The 25,670-nt window shown below is 38.8% G+C and overlaps 1 protein-coding gene across 2 annotated transcripts; it reads left to right on the forward strand.

Annotated features, from left to right (window-relative positions):
• Window positions 1–553: 553 nt before the first annotated feature.
• Window positions 554–25,336, forward strand: LOC147484275 (uncharacterized). 2 transcript variants are annotated; one of them, XM_086580611.1, is made up of 8 exons: window positions 554–1,170; window positions 1,258–1,360; window positions 1,464–1,570; window positions 1,720–1,797; window positions 1,913–1,984; window positions 15,142–15,203; window positions 24,454–24,771; window positions 24,862–25,336. In XM_086580611.1, the coding sequence occupies exons 3-8, from the start codon at window positions 1,552–1,554 to the stop codon at window positions 25,024–25,026; spliced, it is 714 nt and encodes a 237-aa protein (XP_086436737.1). In that variant the 5' UTR covers window positions 554–1,170; window positions 1,258–1,360; window positions 1,464–1,551; the 3' UTR covers window positions 25,027–25,336. The 2 variants fall into 2 exon arrangements, 1 of the variants encoding a protein (XP_086436737.1); XR_015206117.1 differs by lacking the exons at window positions 15,142–15,203; window positions 24,862–25,336 and having other exon boundaries at window positions 593–1,170; window positions 24,454–24,702.
• The last annotated feature ends 334 nt before the right edge of the window (window positions 25,337–25,670 follow it).

A 25,670-nucleotide genomic window follows, 5' to 3' on the forward strand; every position in this document is an offset into this window, starting at 1 on the left:
AAGTGAACGAATAAACAAAACCAAAGAAATTCCAATTAAAAAACAAAACGATTATTTTTCAATGGAAAGTGAAATATATTGACTTGAGCAAATACCGAATATGCAAGATGGCTAGATAGATTTTCGCAAGGCATAAAAAAGGGACTATGGAAAATGGAGAGAGAGTGATTGAACATAAAGGGGTTTGGCGGGTTTTGGTTGAAGATGAAATCATTGTTAAATTAGGGTCATTTTTTTTTTTTGAAATAAGGAGCCGTCAAGAGAATCTTTTATTTTATGTCCACCGTAATAGCGCCCTTAAGATTTTATTTCCTACTTGAATTTGAATTGAAGATTTTATAGGTATCTTTTCTTTTTTGTCTCCTATTTTTCCGTAATGAGTAATGACACGTGGACACTACAATCGAATTAGCCTACCTGTTTTGTCGGTATAATTTCCTAAATTTTGGCCTGTATTTTCGTAAGTCGTAATTAGCTTTGGTTCCCTATTTTATCGTAATTATGGACACGTAGACACTCTCAAAACTCTCCCTCAATTGACCGAAGTCAGAGCGAGTGGAGGGAACGGTTCTTGGGCCTATGGACTTGACCACGGTCTCTCTGTCTGTCTAGGCCTATGGACTTGACCACCGCCCCAAACTCAAAAACCCCTCAAAAACCCCTCTCTCTCCCCCCAGTCTCCGCAGTTAATCTAGTTATTTCATCATCATGGCAACTGCTGCTTCTTCTCCTTGTTCTTATTCGCTTGTAAAACCATCAACGTTATTCTCTTCCTCCTCTTCAATAGTCCCAACGCAAACACTTGTTTTTCGTAAAGATTTTACCCAAAGATGCAAACTTTCTATAAAGCAGAATTCAAACGTCGTGAATTATAATTATAATAAACAACAACAATCGAGGAGTAGGAGTAGTGCCGTAGTAGTTTTAGGAGATAAAGATATATCTCAAGGAGGAGTACTTGTGGAAGTGGTTTTGAAAGCGTTAAAAAAAGCTTCTTTACCTTGTGCTGCTGTTGTTGTATCATTATTCCACCCACATTCATCAGCTTTAGCTGCTCCTGCTATTGGTGTTGGCGGTTCGCCTCGTGTTTATCTATCTCTATTCAAGTTTGCTGCTTATGTTTCGGTGTTGAGGCTTCTATGGTATTCATGGGATGCTCGTACTCTCAAGGTTAGTTGGTCTCATTTTTTTTTTTTTTTTTTAAGCTCTCCACTTATTTATTGGTCAATTAATTGTTTATTTTTGCTCCATATATAGGCAGATTTGAAAAGAGTGGCTCATGTTATGTCTCTAGAACTTAAGATGATTATTTATTTTGTTAATGGTGTGAAGACCCAAGCATGGCGTTTTGTGTATTCAGGTTTGTCTTCTAGCCCTGTTATAATCTACTTTTCCATGTAAAATTCTGTTTGTTTGTATACTAGCATGAGTTTTTGCAGTTGCTCACTAGGTTTTTTTCTCAGGCATCACAAGGATGATGATGGAAGAATGTGATTGGATTTCATTTAAGCTCATGCTTATTAATTTAGATTACACGATTAACACCCAAGGATGGATCTATTTTTAACAGGTGATTAAATATGGTAGCTCTGCAGTTTTCTGGTCCTTTTTAAACTTTTGAAATATAGGCCTGTCATATTCTTCTTCGTAACTCAATATTCACTTTCCATACCAGCATGAATTTTTTGCAACTACGTACTCACTAGGTTTGTTTGTTAGACGTCATGGAGCGTACGAATCAAGATCTTGGTTGGGGTGCTGATTTTGCAAACGCAGTATGGCATTTTGCTCTTACTGGTAATGATGATGGGATGCCCTTTCCTTGTCTTCTTAAGTTCTTAACTATTTTACATACTAATCATACCATGTCCTTTTTCCTATGCCGGCATGAACTTTTGTATTTGCTCATTAGGTTCATTTGTAAAGCTTTGGATTGATAAGGTTGCAACAATCAGCACTGGGGAATCAAGAATTTTTCTGTCAGGTAAAAATTAGCGGTTTCATTTTATTTTTTTCCCAAACCTTTTGCATAGTGATTCTAGCTGTGTGATAACCTACTCACGCAGTTACTTGGTCCATATGGTTGGAACGCAATCGTCGAACTTTCGATGATGAGTCTAGGGATGTCCAACAACTTATTGTTAAATGTAAAACACTGATGTGGGCATGGGTGTCTTTCTTACCTAGTGTTAGAGGTTTGAAAGTGGAGGACCTCATTTTTAGATGGGAGTCTGTGGTTGAGGGGTAGCATTTATATGTAATTCTAGTAGTGTGAATTTCTCACACTACATCTTCATTATTATTAATATAAAATATTGTTTTGCTGATAAAAAAAAGAAAAAAAGATAACATACTCTGATTCCTTGTCAGTTGATATTTTTATTTTTTATTTTTTATTTTTTTTGTCCTTATGACCATGAGTTTTTGTAATTTCTCACTAGAATCTGAGAACTATATTTCATATTTTGTCTCAAGTTGTTATAATTGTGGATGTGAATGATTTCTTCTGAGAACATTCAGATAGTGTTATTCTGACAATCTTTTCATTCTAATTATACAGAGAAACCATAGGGAATTTAGGGGACCATAACATATGCCATAGTTGCTTGCATTCATTAGAAGATTAGTGGTGTGAATTGTGTGTATTTGGCAATAGTTTGATAATGCTCGACCGTTTTCTTTGGTTATTTCTAATAAAAAAATAGATAAAATATCATTATTTGGTTATGAACAACACTTATACTTGCGTTGCCTTGCGAGGGGCAGAGACTGGGTATTTCCATCTTCCTTTATCGATTTGTTACCAGTTGGAACCTTTCTCTAGTAAGCCACCTAGCAAAATGATGCAAAACTAAAAGAGATTTAGAAGAAAAGATGTGTAGATCTTCAAAAGAGGGAATAGATTTAAAGAAGAAGAAGATTGAATAGAAGAATTGTAGAAGTTGAGAGAGAAAAATATAATAGGTTTTGGAGATTTGATAGTTTGATAATTGATAATTGAATGAATGAACTAAACTACAATGACCTTTTTATATAGATAAGCCATACTTGTTAATTTAGAAACCAAGACTTCTAAATCTAACATAAACTTCTAAATCTAATTAAACTCTAAATAGAAAATATTAAACATTCCAAATTCCTAATCTAATTTCCAACCAATAATATTAGCTACCAAAAGATTGTATGCTTATGCTTGATGTCCTGCATCAGACTCCTCCTCTTGAAAAGTACACAACCTCGTGTTAATGTCCAAAATATGAATATCTTCCTCACCATGAAATTGAAAGATGTCTTGGACGTTGAATGTGTTAGAGATGCTAAAGGTAGAAGGAAGGTCAATCACATATGCATTGTCATTGATTTTGTGTTGCACCTTGAAAGGACCAAACTTCTTCATCTTTGTCTTGTTATAAGTTCCAGTAGGAAATCTTTCGCATGCATTTGCGAAGTTTCCTTTAGTAGCATATGATCAACTGAAATATTAGACCCTGGAGCTTTGGGTAACACCACTAAATCAAGAACGTGATTAAGAATCTTAGAATAAACAATTTGAAAAGGAGTTTTGCCAGTGGAATGATTTACCGAAGTATTGTAAGCAAACTCCATTTGAGGCAAACGAAGATCCCATTGTCTTGGTTTTCACCACAAGTAGCACAAATCAAATTTCCCAAAGATCTATTAACAACCTCTGTCTGCCCATCAGTTTGGGGATGAGATGTGTTGCTAAATTTCAGTGAAGTATTTAGCTTCATCCATAATGTTTTCCAAAAGTAACTCATGAACTTGACATCATGATCAGAAATAATGGATTTTGGTACTCCATGAAGACGAACAATTTCTTTAAAGAAGAGAAAACCAATGAGAAGCATCAGAAATCTTCTTACATGGAACAAAGTGTGCCATCTTAGAATATCGATCAACAACTGCCATAACAGAGTCAACACCACGTTGAGTACGAGGAAGTCCCAAAACAAAATCCATTGATAAATCAACCCAAGGAGCATCTGGAATAGACAAATGATTGTAAAGACCAGTGTTTTGAGAATGTCCTTTTGATGGCTGACAAACGAAACATCTTTTAACAAACTTGTAAACATCCTTTTTCAAAGATGGCCAATAGTAACGTTCTTCAACCAAAGCAATGGTTTTGTCACCAAGACCACCTGCATGCAGCTCACGAACAATATGGTCACGTAAAGAACCCTGAGGAATACATAAACGATTACCGTTAATGAGAAAGCCATCTTGTATAGGGAAATCATCGGTGCTAGATTGTATATTAGAGCATTTTTGCCACAGAGATTGAAAGTTTCCATCATCGACATACAATTCCTTCTACAATTCCTTCTAATAGTCAAAGGCGGTGATCTCATTACGAGTTGTAACAAGAAGATGAGTACGTTGGCTTAAAACATCAGCAACCTTGTTGAGTTGGCCACTCGTGTTTAATAGAGAATGTATGTTTGTTAATAGTGGAAAGCCAACGATCATGCATGCGATTGACTTTACAAGAAGACTTCAAAAACTTCAAAGCTTGATGATTAATGTTGAGAATAAACTCTCTACGAATCAAGTAAGTGTGTCATTGTTTAAAAGCTTGGACAACAACAAACAACTCCAATTCATAAGTCGATCATTTCTTGCGCGCGTCAGAATTCTTTGCGTTGTAATAAGCAATAGGATGACCCTTCTGAGAAAGAACAACACAAATGCCAAGTATAGAAGCATCACAATCAACCTCAAAAGGTTTAGCAAAATCTGATAATGCTAGAACGAGGAAGCGATTAAAAGCTTTTCCTTAAGAAGATTAAAGCTTTTATTAGTAACTTCATTCCATTGAAATCTATCTTGTTTCGCATAATCCGCGAGAGGTGCGAAAAAGAGAACTAAAATCACGAACAAAAACGCCGATAGAAGGTCGCTAATCCATGAAAACTTCTGACATTTTTTATAGAAGTTGGAATTGGCCAATCATGAATGGCTTTGATCTTAGTATCATCTACAAAGACACCTTTATCAGATATCACATAACCCAAGAAAAGTACATGATTTGTCATGAATGCGCACTTTTTTAATTTTACATATAAGACATTCTCAAGAAGTACCTGCAGAATTTGGCGAATATGAGAAATATGATCATCAATATTGCGACTAAATATCAAAATGTCATCGAAATAAACAATAACACATTTTCCGAGAAAAGGTTGCAGAACCTGATTCATGAGTCGCATGAAATTGCTCAGAGCATTAGATAATCCAAATGGCATAACAAGCCATTCATAAAGACATACTCTAGTCTTAAATGCTACCTTCCCCGTGACAAATACGAATAAGATGATAGCCACTACGAAGATCAATCTTAGTAAAAACCACAGAACCAGATAGCATATCAATCATGTCATCGATGCGAGAAATGAGAAACCGATAAGGTATAATTATGCGGTTCAATGCTCGACAATCAATACACATACGCCATCCTCCATCCTTCTTAAGAAACTAAGAAAGCCGGGCAAGTACAAGGACTCTTGCTTGGACGAATCAACCACTTCAGAACAAATCTTCAACTTGCCCTTGAAGAATAGTATTTTCACTAGGGCTCAACTGGTAATGAGGAAGATTGGGTAAACTAGCACCTGGTATCAAATCAATGTTATGTTGAATATCTCTAATAGGTGGTAAACAATTAGGCAACTCATCGGGAAATAAAGAACTGAATTCAGATATTAAGGGTTGTACTTTAGGAGAAATTTCCACTGGAGGCTTTGCAGCTTCATGAGCACTAAGAGAGTGAAGAGTAGGTTCTTGTGGATGTAAAGATTTTAGAACAAGAGCAACCAAAGCTTGTGTCCGAGTATCACTTTGTGAATGAGCAAAAGAGCGAGGAAAGAACGAGGACGGACGCATTAGAAACTTTGTACCATCTTTACGAAAAGGAGTAAGTATTCTCAAAACCATTATGCACAACACGAACATCATATTGCCAAGGTCGCCCAAGAAGCAAGCAAAATAGCGGTCATAGGCACAACATCACAAACAATAGAATCAACATAATTGCCAAAAGAAACGGGCATTGATGGGTTACTTTAGAAGAACAATTATCATTTATCCAACCAATAAAATATGGCTTGGGATGAAGAGTAACAGTGCAATTGAAGCTTTTCAACCAAAGTGCAAGAAAGCGAAATTTTAAGCTATTGCCATTGTCAACAATTAAATTGCAAACATTGTCTTTAATAAAACACTTAGAGCGAAAATATTGTGCGCGTTGTGATGGAGAAGGTTCGCGCTAAGTAACAAAGGGCGACAAATAGCAAGTATGGGATCACCGTCAAACTTCATTAAACTCGTAAGATGTATCTTGATCGGTGTGCTCATTAGAAAAATCATCAACTTGTTCTGAATTGAGTTCGGTTGTCACGCTCCACATAACCGACAACTTGTTCGGCGACATCAGGGAAGTGTAAATGAGTATCTCCACACTTATAACAATGGTCTCCCTCATGCTTAGCATAAGGGTTATTGGATTTAGGATTTGGGTGGTTGAAAGGTTGGGTTCCGGATTGGTTGTTGCGGGTGTTGTATTGAGGTTGTGGAAAGATAGGTTGGGTAAAGGGAGGAGTGGTAGGATTTGATGGTGGTGGTGTAGGTAAAAGAAGTAAAGGTGGTGAATATTGGTTTGAATAGTTAAAAGTGAGGAAGAGAGAGGTTGGGGTGAATAGTTAAAAGTGTCGGAAGGAGAATTGGTATATGTATGACAGTATGAGGGGTGAGGGAATATTGTAGTTGTGTGTAGGATTTGGATTTGTAAGGTTGAGAGTAATTGTTGTGACTGTAAGAACGGTTGGTTTGGGAAGAATAACTCAAAGTAGTTTTGTTCTTTATCGCCGTTTGAATAACATCAACCATAGTACGAACAGGAGTAACCAGCTGATTTTTAACAATCCAATTGAGACCATTAAGAAAATGAGATACCAATTGAGATTGTCTCAGTAACTTGATTGCAAGAAAGAAAACCATAGAACTCTGTGACATACTCTTCAATGGAGCATGCTCCTTGGCAACAATTCTGTAATTTAGTAAACAACTGTTACTTATAATCCTCAGGCAAAACTTTCTTGCGAAGAATTCTTTTCATTCTATACCACCTCAAAATTTCAGGTTGACCTTTACGGTGTCTTTCTTCATTCAAACTAAGCCAATAAGCTGAGCGACTCCTTTCAATTTATAAGCAACCATCTTGGCCTGCTTATCTTCTGGTAATCTGGTACTTCCTTAAACTCAAAGAAAAAATCAACTTCATATTACCAATCTAGAAAATCTTTAATTTTGAAATTACCTGAAAAGTTAGTGAGGTCGGCCCTGAGTTTATACTCTGGAAGAGTGCCATAATTCACCCAGTTTACATCTTGGTTGAGACGCTTTTCATCCTCATAACGACGATCAATATCACCTTCAATATCATCTTCTTCAACTCCAGAAACATCATCATCATCATCGAAAGATTGTCTTTTGTTGGTGGGAAAAGATGTTTTTGGTGGGTTATTAAGAAACTCAGATTTCTTTTTTGGGAAGATTTTGGCTATATGGGATCAGGTAATAGAGGACCTCGTGTTTGTGGGGTTTCTTTTGGTTCGGCGGAAGTGGAAGAATTAAGGTTTTTAGGGTTGGGAAGTAGATCAAGGGTTTGTTTTCCGGCCATAGCTTCTTTGAACATATTCATGAGTCTCGTCTCTATAGCATCAAGTTTTGAATAAGTGTTCAATTCTAACTTAAGCTTGTTGATAGTGTCGTTGATAATATCTACAAGTTCTTTCTTTTTACCATGTTAAGCCATTGAGAGAAAAAAATTTGTTGGTTTGCAGAAGTGGTGGCGGTGGATTGCTTTCTAGATCAAAATCTAAAAAGTGTGGCTCTTGATACCAATTAATGTGGAACTAAAAGAGAGATTTAGAAGATAAGATGCGGAGATCTTCAAAAGAGAGAATAGATTTAAGGAAGAAGAAGATTGAATAGAAGAATTGTAGAAGTTGAGGGAGAAAAGTATAATAGGTTTTGGAGATTTGATAATTTGATAATTGATAATTGATTGAATGAACTAAACTATAATGGCCTCTTTATATAGATAAACCATATTTGTTAAGTTAGAAACCAAGACTTCTAAATCTAACATAGACTTCTAAATATAATTAAACTCTAAATAGAAAATATTAAACATTCCAAATTCCTAATCTAATTTCAAAACAATAATATTAGCAACTTATGCTTGATGTCCTGCATCACAAAAGAATGGCACTCTATCCATCCTCCCCCCTCTGGGTATCATGTCAGTCGGAAAATTGTGGATGAACTCATCTAACTTAAAGTACCTTGGAGGCATGATCTTTTGCTTGTATACTTCGTAGAGTGTCCTAACCGGATATTACTTAATGTTTTCCCAAACTCAACTAGACAACTAGTTGTAAGTTGATTACATTGACAAACAACAATTACAATTTGTCCTACATACACATTTCACGCAAAGACGCGGAAAACTCTCAATCACTACTGAGCATTAGTCGAGAAAAGAGATTTACTTGCTAGCATTGGAACATGCTATATAATAATTTGAAAAACTAAAATTTTTTATTCATTAAATTACTACAAAACAATATTATAAAATAGGGTAACAAAATATGGGAGGAAAATGTGACACTTCTTTCAGGGACTTTGTGTTCAGATGGGAATCTTTGTTAGTCTATGGTTAGTGAGAAAGAAGGAAGGGGGGGGGGGGGGGTACTGCACATCCCTAGCAGCCTTCCCTTCCACTTCTAGCTTTGCTGCTTTTTAATGTCCTTGAATACCAGATAATCTCGAATTGGCTTCTGGAGATTATTGACACCTACCCACTTTCAATTCCTCTGACTCATAACATCCAACACGTGCAGAAAGAAAATGAAAATCTTCAATTTACTCGAAGAAAGATATATATTAGCCTTAGGAAGATATTTTATTTTGGGTTTAAGGAAAGACCTTATATTGTGTATTCTAGGTGTTAGGAATGATCTTATATTATATCACACATATTCTATGAATGTGGGTAAGGTATTATTTTCTTCCTATTTGCTAGAATGGGTATCTAGACACTAGGATTTAGTATTATAAATAAATGTATAGTTGAGAGATGCATAACTCTCTACAAGTCTTACTCCAAATTATTCCTTTATTATTCTTCTTCTTCACCCTTAGTCCCTTTTATACTGCTTTCCCTTGGTTTCCCTTGGTGTGAGAATGTTACAACTCTCCTAGCATCACCATTTACAATTCTCAAATGGAAGCCATTGTCGCAAAGTTTGCAGTTGTGTGAAGACATAAATTGAGCTATCAATCTTGTTTTTCATTTATTTATTTGTTCATTTATATATTTTAATTTTGCTATTGCCATTCTGCGTATGCTTTTCCTGAATACCATCACACCAGCCCTCGGCATATACATAACGGATTATTTGAGTCGCAAAACCATTTTACGTTCTCCCAACATTTTGTAAGAAGTTTTCTCCATGTCGTACACCATAAGAAAATGCATCAAGATCATTAGGAACATCAACTTAAATATCCGAGGAGGGTTGCCGACTTGACTGGGTTGGAATGCCGTGTAGAAGTGCTATCTCTTTTATTGGGTAGAAAAGAGGGTATGTCTCAATGGTGGAGGTGAGTGGTTGGTGGATAGGATGGTGTTCTTGGGGGTTAATAGTGTGGAGAAAGGAGTGGATCAAAGAAAGAGAATGTAAAAACAGACATAACTAGGAGGATAAAAACTACTTACACTGATGTAGCAGGGAGTAATGTGAGCTGGAAGATGAAGATGACGATGTCAACTTGGGCTTAGAGTTCTCGGACAAAATTTACATTGAAGCTTAGGTTGGAAGTGGTGTTCGTGGTTTGTCAGATGTGGTGATCCAGGAAGGTGGAATTGCAACCGACGGTAACGTGTCGCGATTTCTTGTTGTGAGTTACATGTCTTTGGTGTCTTTTTTGTTGGGCTTATGCAACAAAACTGGTTCTCTTGACTTGCAACAAAATTCTATATTTTCTTTGTCAGGTCTTTTTATTTTTGGGTTTCTTGTTGGACTGATGAATCGGTTTGGTTGTATTTTCTCTTGGGTTTGCAACTTTGTTGGGCTATATATATACTTTATGCTATATGTTTGAGCAGATGACATAGTTAAGCGATCAATCATTTGATTGGTCTTTCATTGGATTTTATCTAGGTTACATTGACACGGGCACGCGTGTCGGTGTCCGACACGGATACGGGGTGTAGGATACGGCGAGTAGTTGAAGATCGACACGGGGACACGGATAGGAATAATTAATTAATTTTTTAATAATTATAAATTTATTAAATTAGATGGTAAATCAGAAATTCGAGGTAAATTAAATACAATATGTGTCCGTGTGTGTCCGACCGGGATCTGAGGATCTGGATTATTGCGGATGGATCGTATCCGACCATTTTTTTTCAAAATATGGCTTGTCCATGTAACCTAGGATTTTATAGAAGTAAACGCTTTTGATGTTTCATTTATATCTAATTATAATCATTTCAGAGCATTTATAGAGCCATGTGAACCCATTTTTTATTGCATGTATCAGCCAGCTCTTTTTTCATTTGGCCCACTTTATAAAGTGCATAATCCGGTATATTCTACATATAAAGTTGAGTCTTCAATAATAAATGATGTGACTTCTAAGATTTGATTGATCTTTTCGATAAGTTCGGAGGGAGATGTCTTGGAGATAAAAGACAAAGGTTAGAGATATTAGGGGATTCTAATATCTAGATTATCCATCAAAGAGTTAGGGTGAGAGAATATGTGTTTTTTTTTTTTTTTTAGAGAATATGTTAGAGAGCCTTGGCATCGATAGGAATGTTGTTTGGGGCGAGGATAACTTGAGAGGGAGGCGGTTTCCTTCTACTTAAGGCTATACAGGAAGGTGTCCTGTTGTATGATCTCCCCTTTCCTAACATCTAGGGAGGAGAGCTGATGTAGGATGAGAAGGTCCACTTTTAGGTATTTCCATTAGTAGAATTATTAAGTTGATTTAGTAGTTTCTTTTATTTAGTTTAATTAGATTTAGTAGTCTAGGTTATTTCTTGGTTATCAAGTTTGGCTAATCTATATAAGGATACCAATGTAGTTTAGATTTAATCAATAAATCAATTATCAAATCTCTAAAAACCTATTATACTTTTTTCCCTCAACTTCTACAATTCTTCGAACTTCAATTCTTCTTCTTGATTATATTATCTTTTTTGAAGATCTTCTCACCCTTTCTTCTAAATCTAAACCCTTGTTTCCTATCAATTGGTAACAACATACTCAATTTCTAGATCGAAAAACGATTAAAAAGGGTATCGAACTTTACAAGTTTTGACAATATGGGGACTAAACGTTTTTTTTTTTCCTGTCAAATTGGGGACCAAACTTTTTTAATTTTTGCAATGTGGGGACTAGTTACATATGTAGTCTAAATTTCTCACACGGTGTTTCATAATTCACAAGTTACATATATTGTTATACACTTTCTTATCAAAGTATATCCATGCTACAACCTCATGACCATAGAAATTAATTCGAATTATGAAACACCGTGTGACAAATTTAGATGTCATGTTACACATATCCTCACATTGCAAAAATTAAAAAGTTTAATCTCCAATTTGACAGTAAAAAAAAGTTTAGTCCCCATATTGTCAAAACTTGTAAAGTTCGATACCCTTTTTAGTTGTTTTTCGTTTCTAGATTCTTATTTAGAAATCGATCAACCATCCACCATTAAAAAAATAAAAATGCTTCCGCACAACACCCCAAACACAAACAAGAAAAAAACGTTATCTTCATAAATTCACCCAGAATATTATACTTAGAGTTAGTCATTGTGCCATATACCATTGGAAAGCTTCTAATGTCTAGTTTCTAACAAAAAAAACGGTGAAACGTTTCGAGTTATGTAGAGAAAGTTATTCCTATTTTCGTCCAGCGTGTTTGTTTTGATAGATTTCTGAAAATCGAAGACCTTCATCAATGGCTCCAAACAATCAAGATTTTGTTACCAGGGAAGATTTTGATGCTCTAAAACAGGTAGTAGAAACTCAAACTCATAAAATTGATTCTTTTGATGCAAAATTAGATTCAAAGTTTGAAGCTTTTGAGATGAGATTCATGAATATATTCAAAGAAGCATTCCCTAATACTAGCACTTTTCCAAACCCTAACACCACGACTTGCAAATTCTAAAACCGCTTCCGCAACCTCCACCACCACTTATGCAAAACCTAGCACCTTCACAAACCATGAGATCATCGACCCTAAATCCACACTAAAAGATTTTCTTCCAACCCCAATTACACTTTCAATCCCACTTCCACCACTAACACCCACTTATACTCCCCAAGAAATTGAAACTGTGAAAGAAGAAGATGTTGTTTCGTATGTTGGTTCTCCATTACAGGTTGCAAAGAATCCTCCACATTACATATGAAGATCCCAACTTTTAAAGTCTACAACTTTGACAAAAGGGTGAGATTTTCTGCAAATAGAGTTCTCTAAATAAGGGGAGTGCACACCAACTTTTGTCTTTCCAACTTATGAAGAACTTTTTGCAATGTTATCTTCACCAATGGTTACATATTATTGGAAGAAGCACAAGAAATATCGTATGAAGTGTTGTTATGATAAGTTCGTTGAAAATTCATTTGTGTTTGAAGTTTCTTTTGGACATGTGTTTACTTCAAGAAAATGTCATCGAAGAACCAAAAAGAAACAATAGAAAAATCATAGAGAATATGTTTTTGAGCAAGCATGATTACTTTTTCCTATTATCCACTCGAGGTCGAGTTGTTTGAAAGAAGGGGAGAATGATGTAAAATGAGAAGGTCCACTTTTAGGTATTTCCATTAGTAGAATTATTACGTTGATTTCGTAGTTTCTTTTATTGAGTTTAATTAGATTTAGAAGTCTAGGTTATTTCTTGGTTGTCAAGTTCGGCTAATCTATATAAGGAGGCTAATGTTGTTTGTTTAGATTTAATCAATAAATCAATTATTAAATTATCAAATCTCCAAAAACCTATTATACTTTTCTCCCGCAACTTCTACAATTCTTCAAACTTCAATTCTTATTCTTGATTATTCTCTCTTTTGAGGATCTCCGCATCCCGTCTTCTAAATCTAAACCTTTGTTCCCCATCAAGAGCGTTGTCTTTGAGAGTGAGATTGACGAGGAAGAGGTTTGGAAGGCAATCATTAACTTTGAGTAATGATCCCCAGGCCTTAATGGGTTCAATGTTGAATTTTTCAGAAAGTGTTGGGGTATCGTGAGAGAGGACATGATGGAGACTGTCCACAAGTTTTGGAGAACTCTTTTCTTGGCCAATAGCTTGAATAACACATTTATAAAGCTTATAATGGTTCTAAACCCTTGGTTTTAGTCCATACTGGGTATTATTATGGATTTTAAGAATGTTGTTTGGTTGCTAATTTGGTGTTGTTAGCAGAGGTTATTTTTAGGCTTAAAGTTGATTTCGAAAATTAGGTGCTTTTAGTTTCTAAATATGAAATAGAAGGCTAACTTGTAAATCTATTGTTCCTTTAATCTATATATTGGGTTGTGGGCCTTTGGCTATATCGGGTTGATTGATAAACATTGTGTTTGTGTGAGAAAGAATTTCTCTCTTCTTGTGTGTATTCGTTTAATTAATTGCAAGGTTTCAATTGTAGTTGTCGCGCGCAACAACCGTAGTGGCTCACAAACAATTAGTTTGTAATTCTTCAACGTCACGTTCATATCTTTATTGCACATCGATTAGCTTATTCTAAAAAAAAAAGTGGTTGAAGATATTAGCGATTTGCGCCCGATTAGCTTGGTGCAAGCAGTGTATAAGAATCATCCCTAAGGTGTTCTTGCCGATGAGGTTAAAGGAGGTGACCTCTAATCTCATTGTACTTCTCCCTTGTTTCTCATCTTTGCGTCGTCGAGGTAGAATTATTCTTGAATTTCTTGGCTCTTATATTTGGTCAGCAAAAATACCTTGTTATGTCTCCTTTTTGTTGTGGTGTGCAACTCATAATAAGATCTTAACCATAGTAAAACTTATTAGGAGAAAGAAAATAATTGTTAACTTCGTCCCTTTGAGTATGGCTGATGCCGAGTCAGTTAGTCACACTCATCCATTGTCCCTTCTCATTGGAGATTTGAAATTTTGTGAGTCAATCTGGGGTTTATTGGTTGTTCCTTCGTCAGTGAAAAAGTTGTATTCTCTTGGGTTCTAAGGTTGCATTGTCCTGAAGGGTGCCCAATTGTGGAACATTCTACCCTTTGCTACCATGTGGGATCTGTGGCTGTAAAGGAATAGGAGGCACTTTGATGGTTATGTGGCGTATATGGCATAGGTTATTATATCGAACGAAAAGTTTATTTTCCTTTGGTCAAAATTTTGGGAGTGGAGAGCCCAGTTTGGCGACTGTATAAGATGTGATTCCTTGCTCGGTTCCGTGCTCAGCCAAGCATGATCATACTTCCCATTTTTTATTTTTTATTTATTTTTTTGTATTCTCCTTGTATATCTTTTGTTTTTCGTGCTCCCTTTCGTTGTATTTGTGTGGGATACCTCGCCATCCTGTATAGATATTATTATTATTATATAATATATATATCTATATAACAAAGAAGGGTGGAGTGGGTTGACAAATTCCACCTCATAAGGTGATACGTGGTTGTGCCACCTCCTAACCATAGCTACTAAAATGTTTTTCAGGGGTGAGTTAACAAGTTTTTTTGGGGCGAGTTTAAATTTTTTTCTCACCTCACCCACCCCACACAAAAAAGGCCTGCACTGTTTTTGGGCTGAACTTTTATGGGCTGTTGGTCTCTGAAAACATGAGTATGGGCTCATTTTTACAAAAAATTGGGAGAGGGCATCGCCAGATTTGTCTTGCACCGCACGACACGGGCAATTACTAGTATACATACATATAGACCCACTTTATTGTTGAAAAAAAGACAATTTCCTACTTCAAAGCTTAGATTCTTTATGTTTCTTTCATGTATTGTCGATAAAGAAGTTTCTTTGCTACATTGCTTATGCATTGTTCTGTTTCAGTTGTAGGGATTGTACTAGCTTTGCTTCGGTTTCTTGATTGCTTTATCCTTCCGTATTTATCTGTAAGTAAATAGTTGCTTGCAAGACATTACGTATTTTCTTTTTCTTTTTAATTGGCTTTCATGTTAATGAATCAACTCCGTAGTTCATTTACCCAGAAAAAAAGAAAAAAAACCATTTATCAAAACTAACAAATGGCTGAGAGGCATATGTTGTATTAGTTTTAGCCTTTTGTTAGTTTTAGAAGTTTTAGACTGATTAGGATTTTCATTTTTATTTATATTTCACTGGTAGCAATAACCCGGTGGCCCGGACATTACGGATGCCTCCTGCGCCCCAATCGCGCCATAATGTTAAATGCAGGTGTGTTTATGGAGGCAATGCATTCGATAAAATTGGACTCGTTTACAATCCACAAAGAATACTAGTTTTGGAATTTATTGTCCGTTGGTGGTCTCATCTGTTGGTTTCATACAAAGAGTGATAAATTTAAAGTTTAAACTACTAAACTAGGTGAATGCATGCGAAAAACGTTTACTCGAACATGGTGAGGGCCTTCATTAACTAATCCGTTGAGAGCCAGCCTTTTATGTATCTATTTCATAGCTTCTATTGAAAAGTTTAATGAGGTTGAGAGGATGGTAGTGTGGATTGTTGACTTTTGTTGGCGAGGTTTTGTGGTGGTAGAATCCGAGGTTACAGAAGATCATTGATTGGATGAGCTTTGATGAACGAAGATACGCTGGCTTAACTTCGCGTGGTGCGGGGATCATTCCGCGGACTCGTAGGTACTGTGGGAGACACTTACACGTGGAGAAAGTGAGACCGAGAGATGAGGGGACAGGTGGACGACTAAGATGAAATGAGACGGGGGTATAAAGAGAAAAGAAGAGAAGAGAAGAGGAGGCCGAAAATTGATTAGGGAAGGGAGAAAAAGACCTAGAGCGAAGAGAGAGAAGAGTAAGGAAAAGTGTGATACAACATTTGGCGCCGTCTGTGGGGACGAGAAAGAAGAATGCAGCGGAGAGATGGAAACAGTAGTAAAAAGAAGAAGAGGTAGACCAAAGAAGGTAGTAGTGCAGAAGTCAGACGAGGAGTTGGTGAGTGATGAAAGGGGAGATCGAGGAGAGGAAATAGCTGCAGGTTCGGCATCAGAGTTGACACGACTTATGCAAGGAGATCATGAGGTTGAGAGAGGAGAATGACGCACTTAGACGAGAAAGAGAAATAGGGGAGGAGGAAGCAAGCGAGGGGTCTGAAAATGAAGAAGAAAGGCCTGGTCGAAAACTCGGTGACCGGCCTCACAATAGAACAAGTTCAGGAGATGATCACCAATGACCGAGAGGCGAACCTTCAGTAGATGCGGGTTCAAATAGAAGTGGTTAGCCAAGTGGTGGCCGGTCTAAACCGTAACCCGTTGGTCGACACCATTTGGGCTTCGGAGGTTCCGAAGCGTTTCAATCAACATCGATTCGAAAGATACGATGGCAAAGGAGATCCCGTGGATCACATTCACCATTTTCGGCAGCAGATGCCTTTGTGGCAAGAAGCTCGATATGATGGGCTGCAGTGCATGATGTTCTCGGCCATCCTGAAGGGGGGCGTCGGATTGGTACTACCGGTTGCCGTCAATGAGCATAAATAGTTTTCAGGAGTTAGAGCAGGTGATCGTAGACCATTTCATACATCGAAAAAGGCGGATGGTAGACATCACGGCGTTGTTCAATGTTAGGCAAAGATCCGCAGAATCAGTGAGGGATTTCTTGTGCCGATTCAAGGCCGAGACATTGAAGGTGGAGAACATGGATGAAAAGACCGCGATAATAGCGTTTGAAAGAAGTCTACGTCCGAACGGGAGTACATCAGTCTGTGGCTAAGAATAAGATCATGACCTTGCACGATTTGTATCCCCGTGTGGAAAAGTACATAAGGTATGAGGATACAATGCAGAAGGATCCCAGAAGGTCGGGGATGGCAATACTATCCTTAGAAAAAAGCGAAGATCACCGGAAAACTGAGACATCAGAAAGGGGGAATAGTGGGCATCGCGGGTACTCATCGCGGCCTGATGGAAGTAGAGAGGGAGTCAGGAGGGAGAATAGGGAGAGAAAGCCATACCGCGAGTTGGAACAAACACCACTGAACAGGCCGCTGAATGAGATCTTGCCTTTGATCAAAAGTCTTCATGGCTATGAGGGACCGTGAAGCACACCAATGGAGATACCGAGTAAACCATATTGTGCATATCACCAGATATGGAATCATGAGACTAAGGATTGCTACGCATTGAAATGGTTGATTCAGAGGTCGATAGAGAAGCGGAATCTTGAGAGTTTATAAGGGAGCTTAGAAAGATGGCGCGTACGGTTTAGGATAGGATACTGGGAACAATCAATGTGATCTTCAGCGGAGAGGTTTTGAGTCACAATGCCCATGGAGATAAAATAAGGTGAACCGCGAAAGTATTCAAAGCAGTCAACGAGATAATAGGATCCTTGCGGATAAGTTCATGGTTGGCGGGGAAGGGATCGACAGTATTCACCAATCACGGATCTCAAAGTCAGCCGATTCCCCCACGAACACGTTGGTAATTACGATAGCGATAGGCAATTTACATGGTAAAAGAGTAATTGATTGCGGTAGTCAAAGCGATGAACTTGTTGTTCGGGGGCCATGGAGAAATGAAGATCGATGCAAAACAGCTAAAACCTTTGCAGACCAACTTGAATGGATTCAATGGAAGTATGATTGAGCCCATGGGAGAACTCTTGCTACTCGTGACAATAGGTGACATAGGGTCCTGTGACTGTATTCACCCGGTTCATGGTGGTGGATTCAAACTCCCAGTACAATGCAATTTTGGGAAGGCGTTGAATACATGAGATGAAAGCAATACTGTCGACGTATTATCAAGTAATTCGATTCCCCACAACGACGGGAATGTACGAAGTCCATGGTGACAAAGTGGCGGCTAAGAATAGCCATCAAGGGATGGTGAATAATATGGTCCGCGGAACAGAAGGAGAGGCTTCAGACGCCGGGAAGATGCCTACATAGCAGTGCCGCCATGGAGGAGGCGGAGCCTTCGATGGGGCCGAAGACCCTCAATGAGATCGAAATAGTGAACTTGGGGATGGGGGATGAAAAGAAATTTACATCAGTAGGGTCCAACTTACCGGATGAATGGAAGAGCAAGCTGGTACAGTTTTTGTCAGAGAATAAAGATGTCTTTGCATGGGTAATTGAGGATATCACAGGGTTAGATCCAGGTTTTGCATGTCACCACTTACACATGAATGCGGATGCAAAACTTGTGAGGCAAAAGATGAGAAGCATTAAGCCGAAGTATGCGGAGGGGATTCGTGGAAGAGATTGCAAGACTAAAAGGGGTGGGAATAATAAGGGAGGTGGAATTCACAGACTGGCTGTCCAACGTCGTCGCGGTGCCAAAGAAAAATGACAAGGTCCGTATGTGTGTGGATTTCACAGATGTCAACCTAGAGTGTCCTAAAGACAGTTATCCCATGCCGCGAAAAGATGAGTTAGTGGATAGAACGACAGACTTCAAAATATTTTCTTTCATGGACGTATCTATGGGATACAACCAGGTCGCAATGTACGGACCGGATCAGGAGAAGACAACTTTTGTGGTGGAAGGCGGTACATATTGTTACGCGAGCGATGTACAGACCGGATCAGGAGAAGACAACTTTTGTGGTAGAAGTGGTACATATTGTTACACGAGGATGCCTTTTGGCTTAAAGAACGCCAGGGCCACCTTCCGGCGGTTGGGAGAAAAGATGTTTGAGGGCAAGATTTGAAAAGGAATCGAAATCTACATTGACGACATGGTGGAAAAGAGCATATCTGAGGAAGAACCGCGGACGCATAATCTGAAGTTCAATCCGGAGAAGTGCACGTTCGGGGTGACCATAGCCAAGTTTCTAGGTTACATTGTTACTCACCGCGGAAAATAGGCAAATCCCAAACAAATAAGATCCTTGGTAGAAATGCCATCCCCTCAAGACGTCAAAGAGGTACAACGACTAGTGGGAAGGGTCGCGGCATTAAACAGATTCATTTCGAAGTCTTCAGATAAGTGCAGACCACTGTATCAATTGTTGAGAAGTACACCAGATTTCTTATGGACTGCGGAATGTGAGAATGCATTTCAGGAACTGAAGAGTTACTTGGGAAAGGCTCCTTTGTTGTCACGATCAGAGCAGGGGGGAGAAATTGTATCCGTATCCGGGGTCATAGAGTATCGCGGTTAGCTCGATCCTACCGTCCGAAGTTAATCGGGCGAATAGAAGAAGCGGTGTTTTTTAGTACAACCTTTGCCGGATCTGAGAGACCGATATAGTAGAATTGAGAAGTATGTTTTGGCGCTGATCTTCTCGGCACTAAAACTGAAACCATACTTTGAATCACATTTGGTAGTGGTGGTAACGAATCTGCCCCTCAAACAAGCACTGAATGCGGAGAAGTCTGGGAGAATGTTAAAATGGGCCGTGATGCTCAGCTCTTATGAAATCCAATATCAGGTCTGGACAGCAGAAAAGGCCCAAGCTATGGTAGAGTTTTTTGTGGAATTCCCGGCAGAGGATCCCACGTGGGGGGAAAGAGATGGTCATGGAGCCCGAACATAATACGGATCAGGATCTCCTAGACCCATGGGATAAGGGGAATAGATGGAGAGTGTTTGCGGATGGATCTGCAACAGATGCATGGTCACCCCTGATAATACAAGAATGGAACAAACGATGAAATTGGGGTTCGCGGCATCGAATAATGAATCAAAATATGAGGCTGTGATAGCGGGATTGAGAATTGCGGAGGATTTGGGAATAGATGAGTTGACGGTATACTCGGACTCTAACTTAGTCGTGTGCCAAGCAAATGGAGGATTCGCGGCTTGATGCTCACGAATGGGGAAATATTTGGAGGTTTTGTGCGTATAAAGGCCACTAAGTTTGTAAAGATCAAGTTCATACACTTGGGTTGCGGGGAAAACCAACATGCAGACGCCTTGGCTTACGTAGCAGGTATTAAGTACCAATGCGAGTGATTGTAGAGCAAACAACCTATGTTAAAAGAGCAAACAACACATATTAAAGGTGTATAGGGTAGATACTACCACATATCATAGAGGCAATTTTGGGCAAATACGAACGAAGTAAAAGAGCAAATAACAAATCTCAAATACAGAGTATCAAGAATAAAATAGGATTACATAGAGTTCAATAAAAAAACAAAAGATCCGGGTTCTTCCACACTCAAACATTTTCATTAATAACTTCATCCGCGACCTCTTCAATATCAGCGTCAGCAGCAGCAGCTTCGATAACCACGGCCACCCGTTCAATAGCGGTGTCAGAGACCGCAACTTCACTGGCCGACACGTGACCGGGGGTACTGGAATAAGAGCGACCGCGGCCTCGTTGACAGGGGCAGGCTTCTCCGAAGTAGCGCGTCCCTCTTGGGTAAAGCGGGGCGTGTTCAACAACAACAGGGAGTAGAAGAAAGCAAATATAAAATCAAGGATGGTGGTTACCTTCTCCCAGTTGGTATAGAAGGAAGTCCTATGTTGTTCAAACGAGCCCCCTTCCGCATAAGCGATATCCTTGGGAAGGTGAGCCGTAGAAACGAGCGAGAGGCCACAACTGGTTCTCCGGTGCGAGTCACCAATGTTGACAGTCTTTTGGCTGCGGACTTTGAAGGTGGGGCGAAGAAGGCTTCGAAGGTCTGGACCCCTTCCTGATGATGTAGTCGCCAGCTCTTTGCCAGGCGATGGGCTTGGCGGGATTAAAGGGGCAGGACGGCGGCATCGGGAGGCGACAAAAAGTTGAAGTCGGCTCCTCGAACCTGAAGTCTGCGGTTGCTTGTAGAGGCGGCTCAGCGAGGAGCAATTGTTGTGGTAGGGGGACCTCCGTCACTTCATCATCGAGTCACGGTCAAACAACTTCCTCTTGGAAATGTCCATATTAGAGTGTGGAGGTAGAGTGAGGGATAGATATTGATCCTCCCAAGTGGCGATAGATTTGTAAGGAGGGCGGCCGGAGCGCACGGGATGTGGGAGATGGTTGGGTAGATCTACGGACAACAGGCTTTCTAGAGGGCCTTTCTTGGGCTGAGTTCTTTTTCTCAGGCAGGGGAGAGGCCTGAGGTTTTCTCTCTCCTTGGGGCGGAGGACGGTAATAGGGGCGGTATATCCGCCAATAGTTTGAGTTGTGGGTCGATTAAAGAACGGAGTGCCGCCGGAGGGTCTATGCCTAGGACCGCAGGTTGAGACCTTGAGAAGGTCTTAGTTCGCGGAGTCGCTGGAAAATGGTGGAAGTTACGCCGGCATAGATGTGCGACTTTGAGTCAGTTCTCCATCCTGCACAAAGAAATGGCAACATTACACTTCATAAAGCGGACTGTGCATACAAAAGGAAAAATGAAAAGGGGACTCACCACTGGGCAAGAAGGCAAGATGATTAAGAGTCAATTCGGGTGGGAGATCCGCCCGGATAGAAAATCTAAGAAATATACAACGGATAATAGTGCCATTTCTTGTCCGAGGTTGTGATACGGAGGACAATTGATTGTTTCTGAGGACGGACGCAAAAAGAATGATAACCCACGCTGACATCTTTGGTGCTCTTCTTTATATAATAGTGAGCAACTATGTCGCGATATGAGATTTTGGGTACCCCGGACTTATTGTAATAGTTCGCGGCGTACATGATCCTCCAAAAGTTGATAATGCCTTGGCAAGGAGGGAGATTGAAGTGGTTACACACCTTGACATCCAGAAGCGACAATAGGAAGCGGAGACCAGAGATGATTTGTCCAACCGTGGCTACTAGACACCCCGGCCAGTAGGGAACTAAGTGAGAGAAATGGGTTATGTCGGGCACATGTTCTAATACGACATCAGCAAGGATGGCCTTAACCGCCTCTAGATTAGGTCTACGACTTCGAGGTGGTGGTGGCGGAAGGGTAATGGGCCGCCCCGACGTGGAGGGGGCTGCGGAGGGATCAATGGGTGAGGGAGACGCCACCATGTTAGATCGGGAAGATGAAGAGGCACATGAATGGGATTCCGACATCAGAAATGGGGGCAGAAAAAGAAAGCGCATGATTTAAAAAAGGCGGAGAGAAAATGAAACATATCAAAGATAGTGGAAGAAAGAGAGGAACCAACCTGAAAGGGAAAGCCGGTTTGGACCAAGGGCACCGGAATGCTTGCAGCGAGAAGAAGACTAGTGAGCAACAACGCCACCAACCAGAGAATAAAAAGGGGAGTAAGGAGGAGTAAGAAACGCGAAAGGGAGAGAGAGTGAGCAAATGAAGGGAAAAGAAGATTGAGCAGGGTTTAACAAGATGGAAGGGGAAAATAGTAAATGGGATGAGCGGAAATCGAGGGGCCACCAAAAGGAACCAGCAGAAAGGTGATGCGTGGAGGCACGGAAAATGAAGAGACCCTGACACTAATGAACGTGACTAACACGTGAAACCAATCACACGTGCTAAGGGATGGGTCGCAGCATAGAGAAAGAGGCAAAGGAGAAATTCTCGACCCCCCGATCTTATCCATTATCGCAGACTCGAGAGGGGGCATCTGTGGTGGTAGAATCCGGGGTATAGGGATTGGTAGGATGAGCCTGACGCAAGATACGCGGCAAACTCACATGGTACAAGATCATTCCGCGGACTCATAGGTACGCTGCGGAGGCACTTACACGTGGGGAAAGTGAGACCGAGAGATGAGGGGACAGGTGGACGACTAAGATGAAAGACGGGGGTATAAAGAGAAGAGAAGAGGAGGCCGAAAATTCATTAGGGAAGGGAGAAAAAGACCTAGAGTGAAGAGAGAAGAGAGAAGAGTAAGGAAAAGTGTGATACAACAGTTTTAGCAATTCTTTGCTGAATCTGTAGGTATAAAATTATTGTTGATTATTATTTGTTAATGCAAATACGTATAAATTTCATAATTGTGATGAGATTTAAGCTGGTTGCAAAGCCAAACTTGTAGGTGTTAAGTTTGAGTTAGCTTTGGTGTAATAGGTTAGTTTGGTTTCACATATCTTGAGAAAATCTACACCGTGTTTCTTGTCTCGTCTCAAAACTTATCCACGTATTGTGTGTGTGTGGGCGGGTTGGGTTGAGGGGTTTCCTATTTGGTATTTCGTTGTGCCAAATTAACAATTCTAGATCCAGTATATTAGTATAATCAGAATTTCTTAAATTGTTATTTACAATTTTATTAGTAAAGAATTTTTTGGAAAGGTCTAGAAGTCCGTATTCTTTTGTGTTTTAATAGCTTTTAGGTAATAGATTCCTTGGAAGCGAAAGTAAATGTTCACAAAGGCTTCTTAATTTTTTAACCTGGAATTCTCTATATATAGAAAACTTTTAGAACAAATTTTGTATTTGACCTGTTATTGATTGCTTTGAGTTATTATGCTTTTGAGAGTTGTGTTGAGCTTTTATTCTTGAGAGTTTTGTGAGTCGATATTCTTCTTTATTACCAAGTTGTGGTATTGCTTTCTATTTAAAGACTCAATGGCTTGATGTGTCATCAGCCTTACATGTAACTTGACCACATTTATTTGTCATGAATAAGATAATCTAGTTCCTTAGCGCTTTGAGCTGTTGTATGGGAGCGAAACAACAACTAACAAGCATACTCCAGCAGACTCCACTTTAGAATCACAATTGGACCCTCTTATACCCTAAACAATGAAAAGGAGGCATCCATATGTCAAGGATGGTTAGGTTGATTGAATCTGTTTTTGAATTGATATGTTGTCCAAACATAACCTGTAGGGAGGTGAATATATTATTACACATTTGGTTCATTGGAATTTAATCCAGATGAATCAGTATACCTAGATTCTGATAAACATGGGGAAGCCAATTATATTACTCAATAATGTTCCTTTTCTTCTGTTACAGTAAATGGGTTTATAATTATCAATGAAATCTTGGAACCTCTTGTTTAATCATCTTCACCACCCTTGTCAAATCTTCTTATTCCCAACTTGATAGGTCTTTTTTCTCACTTATGACAAAAAATAAGGGTTTCAATTTTATGTCAAATCTTCTTAATCCAGTTTTATGTGTGTGTTTATATCTAGAATGAAAATGTTTCTGTTTTGTATTACATTTAATTATTTTTCTTTTGGTTTAGCGGGAAAACAAAATTTTTTTTCTAATTTTTTTAATTTAAAAATGTGTGAAGGTGACATGTTTTATTATTAGCATACAGTTGCAAATGAGCGTTTATATCTGTCTATTGCTGTAATATGTGTTCTATTTATGTAGGGAAAGGACAAGGATGTTGATGAAAGGAATGCTAGACTATTTAAGTGGAATATTGAACGCGGCAATTACTTTTTGAAATGGCTAGTCGAGGAAGTGAAAAAAGGGAAAAAGATATATGGAACATCCAACAAGACTTTGCATTTGCAAGCAGCACTCGTTATTTCTGAACAATTTGGAACTATTTGCTCTACTAAAAATGTAATTGAGAGGTTGGAGTACCACAAAAAATCTTATGCACTACTAAAGAAATTGAAAGATGAAAGTGGATTGAGTTTGGTTACAATCCGAGAAGAAGCATGGAAAAAAAAGCGCAGTGTGGTAAGATGCATACAATATTATTTATTTGAACTGGTTCATGAAGTTATGTTCTTTATTGTATTTTTATTTTTTTTAATCTTGAACTTGCAGTATTTTCCGGAGTGGAGAAGGTGGTTGAAAATAACCGTTGACAGATATGATCAATTAGCTATTATCTGCAGTGAAGATCAAGATATAGATTTAGAAGCAGAACCAAGGGACGACAGAAGTAATGAAAGTGAGATATTGGACAAGGTGACAGGTTTAAAAGAATGAACGAATCCACAGCTAAATCTAATGTTCCAATTCAGAAGCGTGTCTTGAATTCTGAATTTGGTAAATTCATGCTGGTCTTTCATTTCTAGAGCATCAACGATCATATGAAACCACAATAGACATTCAGCCGAGACTAGTTACGCGTTTAGTAGTGGAGTTGTATGTTTCAAGTTTATTGTCTTGCTCATAGGTGTTTTGTATATGGTAGCTTAACATTTATTGCAAATCTTTTGGTTGTGTATATACACGTCTATGGTATTTGGTATAATGTTAGCGTGAAATTTTTATTGATTGTTTATTTTTCTATTTTTTTAATTATTTTATTTCATTTTTTTTTTGGGGTGATATATAGGGGAGGGATGTATCTATATGTGCACTGAGTTCTCTGTACAAACTCTTTTCTGCTAATACAATTTCACCCATATACCAAACAGGGACAGAACGGGAAATTGAACTAGGGGTGCGGTAGTGGAGCTTCTGTATAAGTCTTGGGGGGTGCGAATCCTTATAGTCTAGCCATATTTCTAGCAAATTGCTATCACATCATATAACTTTTCCAAATCTTTGGGGGATACCAAAAACTGCTCTCCAACAGATGCAAAGCTCAAAAATCGAAATACTATACTAATTATTTCACGACATCT

Source organism: Coptis chinensis, chromosome 8 (assembly GCF_015680905.1).
Source record: "Coptis chinensis isolate HL-2020 chromosome 8, ASM1568090v1, whole genome shotgun sequence".
In the NCBI taxonomy this organism is placed as follows: domain Eukaryota; kingdom Viridiplantae; phylum Streptophyta; class Magnoliopsida; order Ranunculales; family Ranunculaceae; genus Coptis; species Coptis chinensis.